The sequence below is a fragment of the Acomys minous genome (assembly GCF_964271855.1).
Source record: "Acomys minous genome assembly, chromosome: 8".
Taxonomy (NCBI): Eukaryota; Metazoa; Chordata; class Mammalia; order Rodentia; family Muridae; genus Acomys; species Acomys minous.
Genome location: NC_140489.1, coordinates 32,015,955 through 32,035,617, shown reverse-complemented (window position 1 = coordinate 32,035,617; position 19,663 = coordinate 32,015,955). Strand labels below are relative to the sequence as shown.

The 19,663-nt window shown below is 48.0% G+C and overlaps 1 protein-coding gene and 1 long non-coding RNA gene across 5 annotated transcripts; one reads left to right on the top strand and one right to left on the bottom strand.

Annotated features, from left to right (window-relative positions):
• Positions 1 to 907: 907 nt before the first annotated feature.
• On the bottom strand, positions 908 to 9,775 carry LOC311603168. 4 transcript variants are annotated; one of them, XR_014780984.1, is made up of 6 exons: positions 9,347 to 9,775; positions 8,775 to 8,883; positions 8,307 to 8,414; positions 6,745 to 6,809; positions 6,052 to 6,206; positions 908 to 5,222 (listed from the first exon to the last, which is right to left on the bottom strand). It is a non-coding gene; the product is annotated as an uncharacterized lncRNA (long non-coding RNA). The 4 variants fall into 4 exon arrangements; XR_014780985.1 differs by having other exon boundaries at positions 908 to 3,972; XR_014780982.1 differs by having other exon boundaries at positions 908 to 6,206; positions 9,325 to 9,775.
• A 1,366-nt stretch (positions 9,776 to 11,141) lies between these two features.
• Positions 11,142 to 14,661, top strand: FOS (Fos proto-oncogene, AP-1 transcription factor subunit). The gene is made up of 4 exons (XM_084793704.1): positions 11,142 to 11,511; positions 12,262 to 12,513; positions 12,990 to 13,097; positions 13,218 to 14,661. Exons 1-4 carry the CDS (start codon positions 11,371 to 11,373, stop codon positions 13,857 to 13,859), a joined length of 1,143 nt encoding a protein of 380 aa, XP_084649830.1. The 5' UTR covers positions 11,142 to 11,370; the 3' UTR covers positions 13,860 to 14,661.
• Positions 14,662 to 19,663: the final 5,002 nt, after the last annotated feature.

Below are 19,663 nucleotides of genomic sequence, written 5' to 3'. Positions count from 1 at the left end.
GCAGGTATGCACCATCTCACCTGGTGGCTACTTCCTCTTGTCCTTCACTTCATGTCATGTCACTTCCCTTTCTTCTCCCCCAAATAGCAGCACAGGCCACACAACAAAACATATCCTGGAGCCGGGCGTGGTGGCGCACGCCTTTAATCCCAGCACTCGGGAGGCAGAGGTGGGCGGATCGCTGTGAGTTCGAGGCCAGCCTGGTCTACAAAGTGAGTCCAGGACAGCCAAGGCTAACACAGAGAGACCCTGTCTCGAAAAACCCAAAAAAATAAAAACAAAACAAAACAAAACATATCCTGTTTTTAATTAAACTCGGCATTACTTTTAAAAAGTCAGTCTTCCTGAGGTGTGCGCATGCACGTGTGGTGTTCAAACTCAGGTGGTCAGACTTGAGTGGCAAGGGCCTTTACCCACTGATGCATCTTAGCAGCACCTTAGGATGTGCTTTTTGTTGTTGTTGTTGTTGTTTTGTTTTTCAAGATAGTGTTTCTCTGTGTAGCCTTGGCTGTCCTGGACTCACTTTGTAGACCAGGCTGGCCTCGAACTCACAGTGATCCACTTGCCTCTGTGCCCCGAGTGCTGGGATTAAAGGCATGAGCCACCACGCCCAGCATCTTAGGAAGCTTGCCTATTTACTACGGATTCCAGCGATCTGCACAATCTAAAGTGTTGAGTGAATGGACAGAACAGGAGAACAGAGTCTGCACAATTTGAGTGAAAGATTAAACGGCAGAGACTCCATCTCAGCACTTTCTGGCTCATATACAAGGAAATGATATCTTTAAGTATGTGAAAGCCCCTTTCTTCCCTGAAGGGAATTCTGAAGCCATTGGGAAATAGAAAACAAAACAGAGTCATCTGATAACAATACAGCTAAATTATCTCAAATAAATGTGTGATACAGACACCTCAGTGCCACCCTTATCTAAACACACAGTCTTAGGCACTTAACGTGAAACCCTTTATTTACTTTCTTTGTATGGTCGCTTTACTTTATGAGTGATAAATGGGTTAGAAAGAACCAGGCATAGTGGTGCCTGCCTGTAGTTCCAGCACTCATAGAGGTGAGACAGGAGGATTTCCAGGAGTTCAAGACCACCTGAGGTTACGTAGTGAGTAACAGGCTAGTCAGGCCTCACTATATATAGCAGGATCCTGTCTTTTAAAGAAACACAGAAACAACCAACCAACCAACAAACAAAAAACACAGAAGACATAACAAAGCAGGGAGAAGGGGAGGAGGAGGAGGAGTTGTCCCAAGAAGTGGCTGAGAATGGTGGGAAAGGCTGCCTCCCATGGCTCATGTGGCTAGCTGTTTCAGTGGGTAAATGAGAACGTGGGGTGAACATCAGTGGGTTTTGTTATTTTTTTTTCTATTTCTTCAGACTATTTCACAACCCACAACCCTTTGCTTCTCTCTTTTCTGTGTTCTAAATTCAGACAGACCTCAGCTAGCTGAAGCTCTGGGTTCAAATGAGCTTGACTTGGATGCCAAGTCCTAGTTGCAGACACACACATTTCCTATTTGCAGCGGAGGCCAGGACTGTTAACCCACAGACGGCCTCTGGGCCATAACCCATGACTTATTCCAAGCCACCTGATGAGTCTGGACAAAGGGCTAGAGGGGCCATGCCTTCATGCTACATGTCTGTGGATCAGGCAGAAACACACGGTGGTGTTTATAGCAACAGAGATCAGGCCTGCCCCGTGGGGCTGATGTAGCCACTGCATCCAGAGTCTTAGTGATTCTTGGTATGTGATAGCCAGTCCCCTTTTTCTGTGCAGTTCAAACAAGTCAATGTACCCTGACCCTCCCCCACCCAAGTGTGTTCAGTCACAGCCAGATTGTTCCAGAAGCCAGTAGCTGGAGAGCAGGGTGAGGGCTATTCAAGAAACTGTTGTGTGAGGTGCTGTTCCTAGTGCTGGGGAAGCAGCTCTCCGGCCTCTGTGGAATGTTCTCAATGTCCTGGCATGAACCTAGCATACTGTAAAAGGTGTGTGCGTGCGTGTGTGTGTGTGTGTGTGTGTGTGTGTGTGTTTACATAAGGTCTCATATAGCCCAGACTGGTTTTGAACTGGATATATAGTCCAGGATAACCTTGAACTCCTAGTCTTCTTGACTCCAAATCTTAAGTGCTGGGGCTACAGTTTTGTGAATTAGTTTTTAAAAATAAAAACTCCTGCTGGTCACGGTGGCACACGCCTTTAATCCCAGCACTCAGGAGGCAGAGGCAGGAATCAATGTGAGTTTGAGGCCTGCCTGGTCTACAAAATGAGTCCAGGACAGCCAAGGCTACACAGAGAAACCCTGTTTTGAATAAAAACTCCTTTTCAGTTCAATATTGTCTTTATTTTGAGTTACTAGGGGTTATAATTAGTCATTTCAGTATTAGGGTAATACATTTGTTTATGTTTTGCTGTGCTGGGGATTAAACCCAGAGCTAATACTCTGCCACTGAGCTACACCCCAAGTCCTGTTCATATTTTTTGTTTTGGGATGTAATCTCATTTAGTTGCATTCAACTTGTGATGCTTCTTTCGCAGACTCCCAGGTATCTGGGATTGTAGCCTTGCACCATTAGGCCCAGCCGACATAGTTTGTTGTTATTTCTTTGAGACAAGGTTTCTCTATGTAGACTAGGCTGGCCTCGAACTCAGGGATATCTGCCTGCTTCTGCCTCCCAAGTGCTGTTATTAAAAGGTGTGTGCCACTATGCCCAGACCATACAAGTTTGACCATTCCCCTGTAGTCAGTGTTTGTTTTTATTGTATTATTAACTGGGATAGAGTCTTACTGTTCTGTATCCCTGGCTGGCCTCGAACTCCCAATCCTCCTGTTTCCTCCTTCCTAGTACAGGATCATAAACATAGTCTACTCTGTCTAACAGTGCTTTTAAATTTAAACATTTGTTACGTTGGTTTCCCCACCCTACCCCAGACAGGGTTTCTCTGTGTAGCCTTTGCTGTCCTGGACTCGCTTTGTAGACCATTCTGGCCTCGAGCTCACAGAGATCCACCTGCCTCTGCCTCCCTGAGTGCTGGGATTACAGGTGTGAGCTACCACACCTGGTTGTTACATTTTTGATGTGTAAATATTTTCTAAAGTTACTTGTAGCATTACAGTTAAGTTTGTACAAAAGAATCTGGGTTATAACCCAGGACAACCCACCCCGTGTGTGTGTGTGTGTGTGTGTGTGTAAGGTCCTCATGTGTGCTAGGTCTCACTAATCTTTTGTGGGTGGAGTAGTTATGGCTTTAAAAAGAAAGTACTTCAGCTCTTCCCTTCTGTGTGCCAGATGCTAGAAACACTGAGAGTGCAGGCATGGCAGGTCTGTTCTATTCTAAGAACAGGTGCGTGCACACCTTGGGTTGATAAGTATTTGAACTACATTGATCACAAAAATGCTAATAAGGGTTTTGGTTTCACTGAAGAGGGCTGTGGTAAGAGGTCATGCCCATTACAACTCTTTGTACTCATCGCAACATTTAAAAGGCTGAGGCAGGAGGATCACCATGAGTTTGAGGCCAACCTGAGCTACCCAACAAAACCTTGTCTCAAAAAACAAACAATACTTTCTTATCCAAATAAGGAGATCCACGCTGTTTTCTTAGCCACGAGGCACACGAGCCTTCTGTTTAACATCCGTTCATTCCACAGGCATTTACCGAATGCCAGCTCACGTCAGAAAACCAGGCAACTGAGTGAAGGTTGCTACTCATTAAACTAGATAGGCTCCCCAGTTTTGAGGAGCTTCTGGTCTACTTGGGGGAAGACAATGAAAAAGTGCAAGGACCAACAGACAGTGTCAGCACTGTAGTGATAAGTGTCCAAAGGAAAACCAAGGGGCATGACAGAAAGTGACTGGAGCCTAGGAGAGTGCAGCATCAGAAAGAGGGACGCGATAGACTTCTTGGAGAAGGTGACATCTGAGCAGACTTTGCTATGCAGAAAAGTCAACTGGTCAGGGTCTGGAGGGGAAAGAAGAAACAGGGAATGTGATGGCCCAGCAACAGAACTAGCTGGGCACATTCAGGGAAGGGAAAAAAAAAAAAAAGAAAGAAAGAAAAAAGAAAAAAAAAACAAACCCCCATCGCGGCCGGAGTAGAGGGAGGGCAGGTGGCACAAGGTGAGGTCAGAAGGAAAAGGACAGGATGGCAGAGATGTAGAGATGCCGGGAGAGGGTGTCGTTTGCTTGTATGTTTGATTTTTAAGCAGGGCGGGTGGGATGGCAGGTCTGTGTGGAGTTGTGATTTGATTCACAACCTTTAAATGAGGAAGTAGAAACTGCTGGTGAGGGAGCTATCTCCATCTGCCCTTGTCTTCACTGATGACTCCACATTCAGGGTAGCTCAGAGTGTAAAGGTAAAAAAATTTTGTTCCAGAGTCAGGTCTTGAACCCATGGCCTTTGACACCCTAGGCAAGGAAGACCCCCTACCCCCAAGCCTTGAAGCTGAAATTCTTTGGTGAGTCACTTTTAGAATTTCACCAGGCATTTCTAACTCTACAGGTAACCCTACAGGTAAAATAACAGCCAAGGAAAATCAGGCCCCAGCTGGCAGTGAGCTGCAGCTGGAAGTTTTCTTACAGGGCACAATCAGATACTAAGACAAAAAAGGTTGCCACATCTACGCTTCACTCTGCATTCCCATAGACTGGTCTGGATTTTTCCAAGTTGGGAAAGGAGGATTTCTTTGGCACTGCGATGATCAATGCTTTCGTTCAGCTTCTATTAGGATGATGGATGGGATGTCTCAACGCCTTGAAGCACGTCATGTGCCAGCCCTTCCTAGCCACCCTCACCCTGCCCGTAGTGATGGTGAGATTTTCTTGTTGGATGGGTGCCCTGTAGTTGAGGTTTCTCAGGGCGTGTTGCTTGCCCTATAGGTTTAGTGACGTATGTGAGGTTCCTTAGGAATCCCAGGAGCTAAGCTGACCAGAGCCACAGAAGGTCATCTCAGGACACCGGAGCAGCTGGGAGCCCAAAGAAGACCTCCCTTGCTGTCTGATAGTTTGTTCTTGTTTTATGAAGCAAAACTCAGCACGGCAGACAGATGGGTGTGTGACTCTGCGCTGGTGGTGAAAGAAGTAGCAAGCTTGGGCTGCAGCGAGCTGAGCTTCAGCACCCGAGCTTTCCCGTTTCCTCGGCTCCAGATGGATCGTGTACCGGGATTACACAGCCTTGTTTAAGCGCTCACATTAGCAGCAGGACGGGGGTTCCTAATGAAGCATCATCTCTTGTCAGAAAGCCAAGAGTTGTTCAGAATGAAAACAGGATTCTTCCCAAAGAGGCTAAATCACTCGCACTAATTAGCCGCAGTGGTGGCGGGTGCGTGGGGTGGTGCTAGTGGCAAATCTGTGCCCGGGCTTTTCTATATAAGGACAACTTGGGCTTGGTTCACAAGCAGAGGCATACGGTGGGTAGGTAGCCTTGGTCCCCTAAAGACCCCTGTGTTGGGCTCACATTCGTGTGAGTCTCATGGAGATTGTGGGGCACTTCTTGTTGGATCTGGACATCCAGAATGAACATATTTGGAGCGCTCTGCACAGTTATCGTCACTGTAGACAATGTGGTGTCTATGTACGGGCTAAGCTAACAGGGTCAGTCTGATCCTGCGATCTTTCACCCGCCACGGACCACTGGCGTGTTACACATAGGCTGCTGCGTCAGCTGACGGTAGTGCTAACATGTTGTGCATTTTCTCTTTCCCAGTGTTTGACTACTCAATGCTCAAGAAAGTGGGTCTCATCCTTTCCTCTTCCCCTTCGGCTTTTTGAGATAGAGTCTCTCAAAAATCTAATCTGACTTTCAACTTACTAAACATCCTCGGCTCAGAAAGAGGTGGGGGGGGGGGCAATGCATAAAAATGACCAAAGAAGTCTAAGAAACGGCTTTCCCAAGTGACCAAAAGAGTTGCTTTTTGGTGTGCGCGGCTTCCTGACTACTGGTCTCGTGCTCCAACCACAGTCCTTCACCGCTAGACCACACTTCCCTAAATAAGTAACTACTTCTGCATGCCGGGGACAGGGCTTGTGCGGCAGCGCTTACGTAGGTGGTGCAGACGGCAGCCTTTCACTTAATGTTGCAATCACATCGGCTAAACAACGCACACCCAACTTCAAAAAGTCATCGGGTGTCTTGACTCCGCTCAGGTTTCTATACCGTGTTTCCCACCACACAACAGAGCGAAAAATCAGAAAAGCCTGCACGGGATGAGAAAAACCTGCTGAGAAAAAGGAATTCTCCTTCCTTCCTCCTTTCCTCCTCCGTCTCTTCCTTCCTTCCTTTCATTTCTTCCCTTAGCTCAGGGTAGCCCCACAGCCCCTGTGTAGCCGAGGATGACTTTGAACTTCTGATCCTCGTACATCCACTACTGAAGGACAAGCATTACACAGCCTGTGCTACCATGCCTGCCTCCGCCCCCCCCCCACCCCTTTTGGTTTGGTTGTTTATTTTTGTTTTGTTTTGTTTTTATAAGACAGGGCCAGTCTCACTTTGTAACCAAGACTGCCCTGGAGCTCCCTGCCTTCTTCCTCTGTTTGCTGAGTACTGGGATTTCAGGCAGGAGCTTTACTATACCCGCATCGAATTGGTTTTTAATTTGGGTTAAAGTCAGACTAAAGCTTCTGTAGCCTTTTGACTTCTGAATTTCGAGGGAGAGGAACTCAGCACACAGCGCATCATTCGTCCCAGGTTCTGGTGCTTCAGGCTCAGACACGTCCCGGAGCACAGAATACCTACCTCGTGGGAGACAGCACTGGGCAATCGGGAGCACGCATGCACACCTCTCTCAGAGTTGCTCTGACCTTTGCAAATGGCAAAGATAATTTCACATGTAGGCACAGATTTGTCTTTATTTTTAGGCTACATTGTGTGAGCTTCATTAAAAAAAAAAAACACCTTTATCTTTAATTGGTAGACATTGTATAGCTCTGTGGGAAGTATTTTAACACATGTATATATTTTGTAATGATCAAACCGGGGCAATTAGTACCTCTATCATTTCGAATGTTTATATTTTCTCTGTGGTTAAAAAAATATCTAAAATCCTCTCTTCTTTTTATGGATATTTTGAAGTATATGTTATTATCCAGGTTTAGTGGCATACATCTGTAATCCCAGCACTTGGGAGGTGGAGGGAGGAGGTCAAGAGGTCAAGGTCATCCTCAGCTACAGAGTGAATCTCATCCAGCTCTGAGGCCATGTCTCCAACCATGAAAGTGTGTGTGTGTGTGTGTGTGTGTGTGTGTGTGTGTGTGTGTGTGTGTGTGTGCATGCATGTGTGTTCTATATAATGGAAGACCACAACCTATTCTTCCTGCCTACTTGTATCTTTACTTGTTGGCCAACTTCCCTTCTCCTTCCGGCCACTGGTAACCAGGGTTCTTCTCTCTGCTTCCAGGAGCGCCACACTCTGAGATTTCAGATGTGAGACCGTGTGATATTTTGTTCTTTGGTGTCTGGCTTATTTCACCCAGCATGGTGTCCTGTAGGTTCTTCTATACTGTGGCAAATGACACACATCTTCTCTGTTTTTCAAAAGAGTGAAAGTACTACTTCACTGTACATGTACACCATATTTAAAAACCAATCTATCTTTGATGGATGCAGCTGTTGCTATGTTCTGGCTACTGTGATGAATGCTGATATAAACACCTGTGCCGACACACCTGGCATAATCTCTTTTTACTGCTCGTTATCAGGTTTTTGTAGTAGTGGAATTATACTCAGGGCCTTGTGTGCATCAGGCAGCGCTGCACCACTGAGCCACATCCCCAGCCTGCCCCATTTCTTTTTTCTTTCTTTCTTCTTCTTCTCCTCCTCCTCCTCCTCCTTCTTGCTTTTTAAGACAGGGTTTCTCTGTGTTACCCTTGGCTGTCCTGGACCCGCTCTGTAGACCAGGCTGGCCTCGAACTCACAGCCATCTGCCTGTCTCTGCCTCCTGAGTGCTGGGATTAAAGGCGTGTGCCACCATGCCTGGCCCCATTTCTTAAGGTGTGATTTTTATACTAGTGAGTGGAACGGATGCCTGCGCAGGCTGAGATGTGAGAGTGTCTTATAGGCTCAGCACTGGTTGTTAGTGGAGAGAAGATAGGAAAGTCTGAGGACTTGAACCCTACGTGATGCTCTGTCGCTTTTCAACCCTGGCCGTCCCCGGAGACCAGATGATCCTGCCCCCACCTCGGTATTGCAGTCACTTGCTCTGAGTTCTGTCTCCAAACCCTTTGTGCCCCTTGCTACTCCATACTTAGATCTGCCAAGCCACTTACTGCGGCCCCATAGTACTTTATTGACTTACTCACCTCACTTCCCCCAGAGGCGCGCGTCTCTATGTGCACAGGTAAGGATAGGTCCACCCTGCTCACTACAGGAAGTGTCAGCCTCTACCCTGGTCCCTCAATAATTCTTCGCTAAATAAATGAGAGACGATATTAACACACGGTCTGTCCTTTTTAAGTGTTACACTTTTATGTGTGTAGATGTTTTGTCTGCATGCATGTGGGTGCAAGGCATGTGTGCCTGATGTCCAGGGAGGCCAGGTGAGGGCGTTTGGGTCCCTTGGAACTGGAGCTACAGCAGCCATGTGCCCAAGGGAAAGGAACCTGAGTCCTCTGGAAAAGCAGCCAGTGCTCTTTAACACTCAGCCATCTCTCTAGTTGCTGGCTTGTCCTTTTCAGAGGACAGATGTATTAGACGTCCAATTCTCTGGTCATAATGTTGCCAGGAAGGGGGAAAAAAAGGGCTAAGCTATTTGGAGGAGAAAGACTCACCCAAAGACCTCTTTTCCTTTTTTATTGCCAAGGTAAGTGATGTTTGAGATAAATCCTGGATATAAAATCTTGACACATCTTTGAGGTGTTGGCCGGAGCTGCTTCAAACCTGAAGAGGAAGTAAATCAAATCACTCCAGGGTTTTTTTTCCCCCCTAAGAGCCCCTGAAACGCAGTTAACAGTGGAAGGCAAGGCCACACAGACCCAGGAATTCAAAGCTTGACCTACTTTGTCGAAACTAATAAGTGGAAAGATGTCTGCATAATATCTCTCTCTCTCTCTCTCTCTCTCTCTCTCTCTCTCTCTCTCTCTCTCTCTCTCTCTCTCTCTCCCCCCTCTCTCCTCTCTCATCTCTCTCTTTTACAGTAAAGGACAGGGGAAGCGCAGATGTTAGAATTCACAGCGTGCTGAAGGCCGTGAAATCGCTTCAGGATTGAGCAGTTTCAAGAAGCCCGGGTTTCGGCATCATGCTGTTCTCTTCCCCTCCCCCTCTTTCGAGTGAGGGAAAAAAAAGTGCCTAAATTCCCACCAACATAAACCAATGACATACAATGATGAAATTCTGTTTTCACCTCTGCCTGTGACAGGGAATGCAAAAATAGCAAGTGGCCTATTTCCACGAATCCCCGCCTCCCTGCCCTCCCCGCTCCCGCCGGTTTTGGATCTCTAAGAATGGAGGCTAGCACACAGCCAGAAGCCAGCCGGGATCAGCCCCCGAACCCCAGGGTGATGTCAGTCGGCGGGAGCGGCCGCAGCCGGGCTGGGGAGGCCGTGGCCCCTGGGGAGCAGAGAGGGCGGGTGGCCTCGATGGGCGGGCCATGCGCCGGGCCGCGCGGCGTCGCCTGGAGACGGCCCTGGCGGCGCTGTGTTGCTGTAAACAGCCGCTTCGCTGTTACTATCTATAGCAAGATCGCCTAGCTTCCGGGTGCGGCGGCCCGAGGCAGGTTTGTGGTTCTGCGCCCCTTGCACCCCTAAAGATCCATCCTCGGCCCTAATTCTCTCTAGCCCATCTTGGAATGCCCACCGGTTGACTTGACCCCCAGAACACACAGAATAGAGACTTGGGAGACATCTGAGTTCTGCGAGGATCTGCGGTTTCCTACCCTAGAGGTGACCGGCTTTCTGGGGCCGAGCCCAGTCAGTCCAACCGGCTTGTCCTCTACAGAAGGACAGGAGGCTGAGGGCATGTAGGAGTGTTTTCTGCACTGAAACACCTGGCCTTCCTAAAGTTCCGTCTTCCAAGACTCAGAGCTATGCGCAGGTCCCAAACGCCAAAATCTCCCCTACGCAGAGCTGGGCACTGTGCTTTCAATCCTTTCTGTTCCCCTCCCCCCAACTGGAAAATCACCGGCTGCTGGCTCCCTGAAGGCGCAGTTTCCTGGCTGCACGGATTCAGGACCCCTTTTCTCTCACCCCCCCGACCCCCCCTCCCCAGCTCATCTCACTTTGAAATCCTGAGCTGCCCCCTGCCCCCACCCGCCCTCTGGCCCCAGCTCCAAACCAAGCAAAAGACCCCTTCGGGCAACCTTGTGGGGAGGTTTTGCACAATGTTTATCCGTCAGTGTCTCCCGGGGGACAGACAGTCACCCTGATAGCTCTAAGTGGCTAAGGGCCCGGGGTGCTGCCTTCCTTTAATACACGAATGAATGAATGTGTGAATGAATGAACTCAATATTGTAGGTATAGCAGGTTATTTATTGTACACTTATATTTAGAGTCCCTCACTTGCTGCTTCCAACCTCAGTCCTAGTGTTTCTTGAGACGAGGGGCTGAGAAGCAGAACCCATTTTATTTTATTTATTTATTGGCACTGATTTGGGATGGGCGCTGTGGTGAGCAAGCTTTCCTTTGGGAAACAGAGGCTTCAAGGCTTTAGGGCTACGGACCTGTTTCTCCTAATACCAGAGACTCAGAAAATGTTCCAGATTTCTGGACAATGGGAGGAAGGAGACCTCCGTTTCATCCCCTGACCCTGGGAACAGGGTCCACTTTGAATCAGGTGCGAATGTTCGCTCGCCTTCTCTGCCTTTCCCCGCCTCCCCTCCCCCGACCTCGGCCCCCGCTCCCCCCCTGCGCTGCACCCTCAGAGTTGGCTGCAGCCGGAGAGCTGTTCCCGTCAATCCCTCCCTCCTTTACACAGGATGTCCATATTAGGACATCTGCGTCAGCAGGTTTCCACGCTGCTCCCTATAGTCTAAGGGGGGGAACCATCTCCGATATCCCACATGTGGAGAGTCAAGGAGACCCCCTAAGACCCCTATTTTGAAAGTTACATGCCAAGACGGGGGTTGGAATCCTGGGGCGTAGAGTTGACGACAGGGTGCCCGCTCAGGGCCTTGGGGCGCGCGTCCCCGCCTCCAGTGCCACGGTTCCGCCCAGTGACGTGTGTTAAAGATTCATTCACAAGCGCTTCTATAAAAGCGCCGGCTGAGGCGCCTACTACTCCAACCGCGACTGCAGCGAGCAACTGAGAAGACTGGATAGAGCCAGCGGCGCCGCGAACGAGCAGTGACCGCGCTCCCACCCAGCTCTGCTCCACAGCTCCCACCAGTGTCTACCCCTGGACCCCTCGCTGGACTTTCCCCAAACCTCTACCATGATGTTCTCGGGTTTCAATGCCGACTACGAGGCATCATCCTCCCGCTGCAGCAGCGCCTCCCCGGCCGGGGACAGTCTTTCCTACTACCATTCCCCAGCCGACTCTTTCTCCAGCATGGGCTCCCCTGTCAACGCACAGGTGAGTTTGGCTTTGTGCAGCCGCCAAGTCTGCGCTGGGGGTCGCTGAGGAGGGGACACTGGGGTGGGATACTTCGGGACGTCAGTTGGAGGGGAATCTTCCTTTTTCCGCTTTGGAGGGAGACTGTAGCGGTCAGAGCAGCCCTAGCCTGAGAATCCAGGTCTTGTGTCAGCACACGCACGCTTGTCATAGTAAGACTTAGTGACCCCTTCCCGCGCGGCAGGTTTATTCTGAGTGGCTTGCGCTACTCTCTGGTTGACTTGTCTCAGTCTCGAGCAAAGGCTCTCTAACTAGAGCCTGGGAGGCGGCAAACGGCCCCGATTCCCCCTTCTGGGGCAGCCTGGAGCTGGTAGGAGGGAGGGGGGGTGCTGCGAGCGGGTGTGTAAAGCAGTTTCATTGATAAAAAGCGAGTTCATTCTGGAGACTCCGGAGCGGCGCCTGCGTCAGCGCAGACGTCAGGGATATTTATAACAAACCCCCTTTCGAGCGAGTGATGCTGAAGGGATAACGGGAACGCAGCAGTAGGATGGAGGAGAAAGGCTGCGCTGCGGAATTCATGGGAGGATATTGGGAGAGCTTTTATCCTGGATGAAATGCAAACAGGAAGACACAAGCAGTCTGTGACCTGAATGCTTGTCTCCCCCCCCCCACCCCCTCTCTGTCCCTGCTGCATGTGACACTAAGACCACTTGCTCTACCTGTGTCTTGAAACCTCCTTGCTCACCTCCGCTTTCCTCTGTTTTGTTTCAGGACTTCTGTGCAGATCTGTCCGTCTCCAGTGCCAACTTTATCCCCACGGTGACAGCCATCTCCACCAGCCCAGACCTGCAGTGGCTAGTGCAGCCCACCCTGGTTTCCTCCGTGGCACCATCGCAGACCAGAGCGCCCCATCCCTACGGAGTCCCAACTCCGTCGACTGGGGCTTACTCCAGAGCTGGAATGGTGAAGACCATGTCAGGCGGCAGAGCGCAGAGCATTGGCAGAAGGGGCAAAGTAGAGCAGGTGAGCAGCTATTCAGGACCTGGGACTGGAAGACAGCGGGTGGTGCGTGTGTGTGTGTACGCGCGTGTGTGTGTGCGTGTGCGTGTGCGTGTGTGTGTGTGTGTTAGGACACAACAGAAGAGGGTGAAACCCTGTTGCAGCTGACTGACTGCACTTCCTGAGCAGGAGCCATGACTCCAAGCCCTTTTCCCTCCCTTGTCAGATTCTGACAGTTGGCCCCAAGAAGTACTCCCTGACAGTTTCCCAGGCAGTTTCCTACCTCTTTTTTTTTTTTTTGAAAAGCATGGGCGCTTCTTTGTTCCCTCCCCAAAGATGTTACTTTAAATGCAAATCACACTCAGGCTGCCAACTGAAGGTTAGAAAAACTGCTTTACCAAGAGGTGCGAGTGCTATGGGAGCCAGTTTCCCTAGGGTGTCTGAACGGAGGTGACACCAGACAACCTTATTGAATGTTGGTCCTTTTCTTCTTCTCATAGTTATCTCCTGAAGAGGAAGAGAAACGGAGAATCCGAAGGGAAAGGAATAAGATGGCTGCAGCCAAATGCCGGAATCGGAGGAGGGAACTGACGGATACTCTCCAAGCGGTAGGTTGAGCCTGCTGGCTACTCCTGAGCCTTCAAAGTTGGGAGCTGGGACTAAGGGGACAGAGTCCTTGAGCAAGAACCATGTCTTATGTTTTCCTTCCTCTCTCTCTCTCTGTACAGGAGACAGACCAACTTGAAGACGAGAAGTCTGCGTTGCAGACTGAGATTGCCAATCTGCTGAAAGAGAAGGAAAAACTGGAGTTTATTTTGGCAGCCCACCGACCTGCCTGCAAGATCCCTGACGACCTGGGCTTCCCAGAAGAGATGTCTGTGGCCTCCCTGGATTTGACTGGGGGTCTGCCTGAGGCTACCACCCCAGAGTCAGAGGAGGCCTTCACCCTGCCCCTTCTCAATGACCCTGAGCCCAAGCCATCACTGGAGCCCGTCAAGAGCATCAGCAACATGGAGCTGAAGGCTGAGCCCTTTGATGACTTCTTGTTCCCGGCATCCTCTAGGCCCAGCGGCTCCGAGACCGCTCGCTCTGTGCCAGACATGGACCTGTCCGGTTCCTTCTACGCAGCAGACTGGGAGCCCCTGCACAGCAGCTCCCTGGGGATGGGGCCCATGGTCACAGAGCTGGAGCCCCTGTGCACTCCGGTGGTCACCTGTACTCCCAGCTGCACCACTTACACGTCTTCCTTTGTCTTCACCTACCCGGAGGCTGACTCCTTCCCCAGCTGCGCAGCGGCCCACCGGAAGGGCAGCAGCAGCAACGAGCCCTCTTCTGACTCCCTGAGCTCACCCACACTGCTGGCCCTGTGAGCAGTCAGGGAAGGGGAGGCAGCGGCATCCCAAGCGCCACTGCCTGAGCTGGTGCATTACGAGAGGAGAAACGTCTTCCCCGAGGGTTCCTGTAGACCTAGGGAGGACCTTATCTGTGCGTGAAACACACCAGGCTGTGGGCCTCAAGGACTTGACAGCATCCACATCTGGATGCAAGTCCTCACCTCTTCCGGAGATGTAGCAAAAAAAAACCGCATGGAGTGTATTGTTCCTAGTGACACCTGAGAGCTGGTAGTTAGTAGCATGTGAGCCAGGCCTGGGTCTGTGTCTCTTTTCTCTTTCTCCTTAGTCTTCTCATAGCATTAACTAATCTGTTGGGTTCATTATTGGAATTAACCTGGTGCTGGATAATTTCAGATTGTATCTAGTGCAGCTGATTTTAACAATACCTACTGTGTTCCTGGCAATAGCGTGTTCCAATTAGAAACGACCAATATTCAACTAAGAAAAGATAGAACTTTATTTTCCAGTAGATAGAACTAAATAGCTATATCCATGTACTGTAGTTTTTCCTTCAACATCAATGTTCATCGTAATGTTACTGATCATGCATTGTTGAGGTGGTCTGAATGTTCTGACACTAACAGTTTTCCATGAAAACGTTTTATTGTGTTTTCAATTTATTTATTAAGATGGATTCTCAGATATTTATATTTTTATTTTATTTTTTTCTACCCTGAGGTCTTTCGACATGTGGAAAGTGAATTTGAATGAAAAATTTAAGCATTGTTTGCTTATTGTTCTAAGACATTGTCAATAAAAGCATTTAAGTTGAATGCGACCACCTTGTTGCTGTTTTTATTCTGAGAGTTTTGTATGGTTTCTGAAAGGCGATAGAAGAGACCAGTTTGTCGAGATGGGTAGGTCATGGGGGTGGGGGTGGGGAGGACACGCTGTCTCTCTGTACCCTTTATCACTCAGAGGAACTACAAGGTTAGGGCATTTTACAGATATGTGTGTTCATATCATATTGCTAAGATTTTCTACCTACCTGCCCTGGGGGCCAAAAGCTGCATGTACCAGCTTATACAGTGACATGCCTTCTTGCTTCTCTTTTCTGCTTTTTGGAGGGAACACTCTTAAACTTCTATGCTCACCTTCAGGTTGGCAGAGCACATAAGAAAGGGATCCTGTGACCAGAGCCAGGCCTATACAAACTATTTTAACCTTTTAAAAATTTTTTTTGTATTGTTTGAGATAAGATCTTGTTAGGTAGCCCAAGGTGGCCTCGAACTCACAGTGATCCTCTCGTCTCAGTCCTGCAAGTACTGGTTATGATAGACAAGCAGCAAGGTTACCTTTTTATTCCTACAAAATCATGTGAAGAGTTACTCTTAGCTTAAAAGTGAATGGCTTGAAGAATGGTTGAAATAAATGGCCTTCCACACTGCAAACCAAATCGCTACTTTCCACTCTTGTCCAATCTATTAAGCTCAACGTCCTGTTTTTTGTTTGTTTTTTAATTATGCTTTAACATTGTGCTTGTTTATGTGGGAAGGCACTCATGTACCATGACACTTGGAGGAGGTCATTGGACAACTCCCAGAAGCTATGGGTCCTGAGGACTGAACTCATTGGCAAACACCTTTACTCTCTGAACCAATCTTGCTAAATCCCCCTCCTGTTATTTTTTTTAAGAGATGTATTTATTTTTATTTTATGTGTAAGGGTATTTTGCTGGCATGTATGTCTATGCACCATGTGCATGCAGTGCCCACAGAGGCCAGAAGAGGGCTGTGGGTCTCATGAACCCGGAGTTAAAAGACTACAGAGGCCAAGCCTGCTGGGAACCTGAACCCGGGTCTTCTGGAAGACAAACAAGTGCTCTTAACTGCTCAGCCATCTCTCCAGCCCTCCTGAGCTGCCTCTTAACACTTGGATTTCAAAGTTTCCCCTTGGTTAAGAAAGAAAAGAAACTCAAAATTTCAGCTGTTTGCTTATTTAAAAAAAAAAAAAAGGTTTCATGTAGTCTAGTCTGACTTTAAACTTGCTTCGTGGCTGAGGCTGGCCCTGAACTCCTGATCTTTCTGTTTGTATCTCCCCAATGCTGGCAGTACAGGTATGCGTCATCATACCTGGCTTGCATTCCTCACTGTACTGTGTGTTCGTGAGGTCGACCCTTTTTATTCTCAGAAGGGAGAAGGGGAGGCAATTTCTTGTCCTGTGCCACCATGGAAAACAAATTCTAGCTTCTGAAGTTACTTTAACACCATGTGTAATTCAGATTACAGTAACGGGAGAAGGAGCTGACAATTCAAAGATCTCAAGCAGCACAAATAATGGCTGGTCATCCTGTAAATAAGAAGTTACATAATAGTGGGAGGAGCCCGCATGCTCTGAACAAGCTTAGCTTAGAAAGTTTATCGTCTCAAAGAACACGACCTTTGTCTGGGAATGCCGTTCTCACTTACACACTGACAAACTGCACCGAGAGGAGACTGAGCCTCTACCCTTTGCTCTCAGAGGCCTAAAACCCAGAGACCGTCTCCATACTTGCTGGGTAGAAGGGCAGCCTCTGGGTCATTAGTGGTAATGAAAATTACGATTGGTCATAGTGGATCTCAAGCTATGTTTTAATTCCAAATGACAGTTCAAATGACACTTGAGCTGTTTACAGGTGATCTACCTGTTCCTACCTTAACGATCAACACTTCAAAGCAACTAACTCAAATATCTCTAGAACATTTTTTGTTTTTTGTTTTTGTATTTTAGTTTTTCAAGAAAGGGTTTCTCTGTGTTATCTTGGCTGTCCAGGATTCACTTTATAGACCAGGCTGTCCTCGAACTCACAGCAATCTGTCTCCCAAGGGCTGTGATTAAAGGCATGCACCACCATCCCCAGCTTCTCTACAACATTCTTTACAGCACACACCACTTGCACACTGTTTCTTTCAGTCTTGAATTTTGAGAGAGGCCCAGAGCTGAGCCAAGAGGTTCACCTTGAGTTCTGGGCTACACTGTGAGATGCTATATAAATAAAATAAAATAAAAGTTTAGGTTCATTATTTGCTGTTTAAAGGGTAAATATCCTTTAAATACAATATCTAGCTTTAGAATGAAAGTAACATTTATAAGGACCCAGTGAGCTCTTTTCAATGTGTGGTGATAACAACCAGGGAGAGATTTCCCAGATAGAGAAAGCAGCTTGCCCCAGGGGCCGCACTAATGGCCCTGGCAGCTGCAAACTAGCTGTGGAAGAAGAGTGTCACTTTTCCTTTGACAGCCCTGACACAAAGCCTTCCTTCCAGTTAACCACAGCCCTGACTACACTCCATGCAGGGGAGAATGAGAAACTCTTAAGAAGACGGAACCTCTACAAGGTTTCTCAGGGTGCATGGGATCGCCCATAGGACTGACTCCTTCCAAGCTCCTTGCCAGCTACTTCCAAGGGCTAGTTGTGAGAAAGGAGTACCTTCCCTGCCTAGCCACTGGATTCCTTCCAAATCCCCCTAATCGGGGCTCAGGATTCAAAAGTCTCCTGAGGCTGATTGACTTAGGAATGTCAGTGTTCTCCTGGGAAGCACTCCACGTCTGCTCAGAAGGCACAGCCTCAAACTAGCTTCAGTGGGATACCTACCTGCATGGCTGGCTTCATTGCCACGAACTCAGATTCAAATCCTGAACATACAACAGGAAGGGCTAAAGACCATTTCCTTTTGGGGACCACGTCTAGTCTGACCCACTGATGGCTCTTAGACCTAGTTCCGAGCGATAGTACCAGGTTAATGTACATTTTACTCAGTAGGTGAATGAATAAATCCTATCCTTTTTCCACAACCAGAAAATAGTCTTGCATGTCCTGTAACTTCTGTTCCAGGCGCCCTTCGGATGTTAGGCAATAGGAACGTTACATCTTTGACATCTGGCTGCAAACACACACCCCACTTCTAGCCTTCATTCCTGGAATTCCTTCGTTGCCTCCCCTGGATTCCTTCTGCTACTTCAGTGAAGTGAACGTAATGCCACTGTGTGCTGACTGAAATTAATTTTAGGTGATGGAAGAAAAAAAGACTCATCTTTGTAGAATAGTGGCTAGCAGGCTCCACATCACCTTTGCACACATCTCTATCTCGTGCATAATTTTAATTTATCAAAACTGAAGAGAGACACTTTTTGCTCTAATTTTTGTATCAATAACAATCGCCATTTTGTAATCAAAAGTTACTCAGTTGTGCTCTATTTAATTAAGGGATAAAGTCTAAGACAGTAAAAACCCTAAGACGGTTACTCTGAGCAAGTGACTGGAAGTTTCAATGTCTCTGAAGTAAAAAAGAAACAAAGCTGTGCACAAATTCACTCTGAAACAATTCCTCCGATGGGAGCAACATTTGAATGCAGACTAGCAGGCACATGGACTGGTCCTGAGGTTGCTGTTAACATTGACTGGCTGAGCCTGGATTCTTCTTCCACTCCCGTCAAGTCCCCAGACCCTATAAGCACACAGTGCAGGCAACTTCCTACCATTCTGGGCACATCTAGCACTTATCCTTTCAAGAGGGTATTTTTATGTGCTGCTGAGCCACTATCTGGGCCTCTTTGCCCAAGATGGCTGCTTCTTGACATTCAGGGCTCAACTCAGAGCCAGTCTCCTTTGAGATGCCTTCCCTGGTCATTCTATCTAGGGTGTCTACTGCACACACGTCCTCCACATGACTGTCTCAGGATCCCAGTATGGGTTTCCATAGTGTTTATCATTAGCTGCAACATCCAATCTAGGTTTTCTTTTACTTAATAAGTGTCTAGTCCCTCACTACTGAACTGGAAATTCCATGAGAGCAACGGCCTTTTATATCTTGATCACAACCATGTCTCCGGTATCTTTTAAGGTTGTTGAATAAAAGAAAATAGATGAATGAACATAGATGAAAAATGATAAAAAAAAAAAACAAAACAAAACCAAAAAACCACCACCATAAAACAGCTGAAACGTAGGAGTGATGATTTACTTCATAGACTTCAAGGGTAGAAGAGCATGGTCCTTTATTAATTTCAGGTTGGAGAGATAGCTCAGCTGTTAGCAGCTCCTGCTGCTCTTCCGGAGGACTCGGGTTCAGTTCCTAGCAGACACAGTGAGTGGCTCACAACTGCCTACAGCTCCTGCTACAGTGGGGACCCCACATCTTTGGGCACCACCACTCACTCACATGGCCACACACATACATATAAACTAACAGTAGAATAGAGTGTAAACAACAACGGATAGCAAGCTGTGCAGATGGCTCAGTAGATAAAAGAGCAGAGCAGCCCAAGCCCCATCTCTGGAATCCAGGTAGAGGTAGGAGGAGGGAGTCAGTGTCACAGAGTGTCCTCTGTCCCCTACATTTGCACACCCACACTTGTTTTAAAAAATTCACGTTGCTTTAAGGACCATGGTTCACGTCGACAGTTCCAGCACTGGGGGAGGCCAAAACAAAACAAAACAGTGCCATGAATTTGAGGATAGCATGGACTACATAGTGAATCCCAGGCCAGCCTGGGCTACAGAGTAAGACTCTAGCTTTTGTTGTTGTTGTTGTTGTTGTTTTGTTTGAGACAGAGTTTCTCTGTGTAACATCCCTGGCTGTCCTGGACTCGCTTTGTAGACCAGGCTGGCCTTGAACTCACACAGATCTGCCTGTCTCTGCCTCCCAAGTGCTAGGATTAAAGACACGCACGCACCACCCACACCCGGCTTGTTTTGTTTTTGTTTTTAAATTTATTTTTAAATTTTTATTTTGTTTTTAAATAAAACAAACAAACAAACAAAAATAACCAAAATGTTTTCACTTTGGTATAAAAAGTTC

Excerpts from the sequence above, each read along its gene's own strand:
- FOS (XM_084793704.1), top strand. The coding sequence starts at position 11,371 with ATGATGTTCTCGGGTTTCAATGCCGACTACGAGGCATCATCCTCCCGC. Across the intron at positions 11,512-12,261 it reads GCTCCCCTGTCAACGCACAG|GACTTCTGTGCAGATCTGTC; the intron begins GTGAGTTTGGCT and ends GTTTTGTTTCAG. Across the intron at positions 13,098-13,217 it reads TGACGGATACTCTCCAAGCG|GAGACAGACCAACTTGAAGA; the intron begins GTAGGTTGAGCC and ends CTCTCTGTACAG.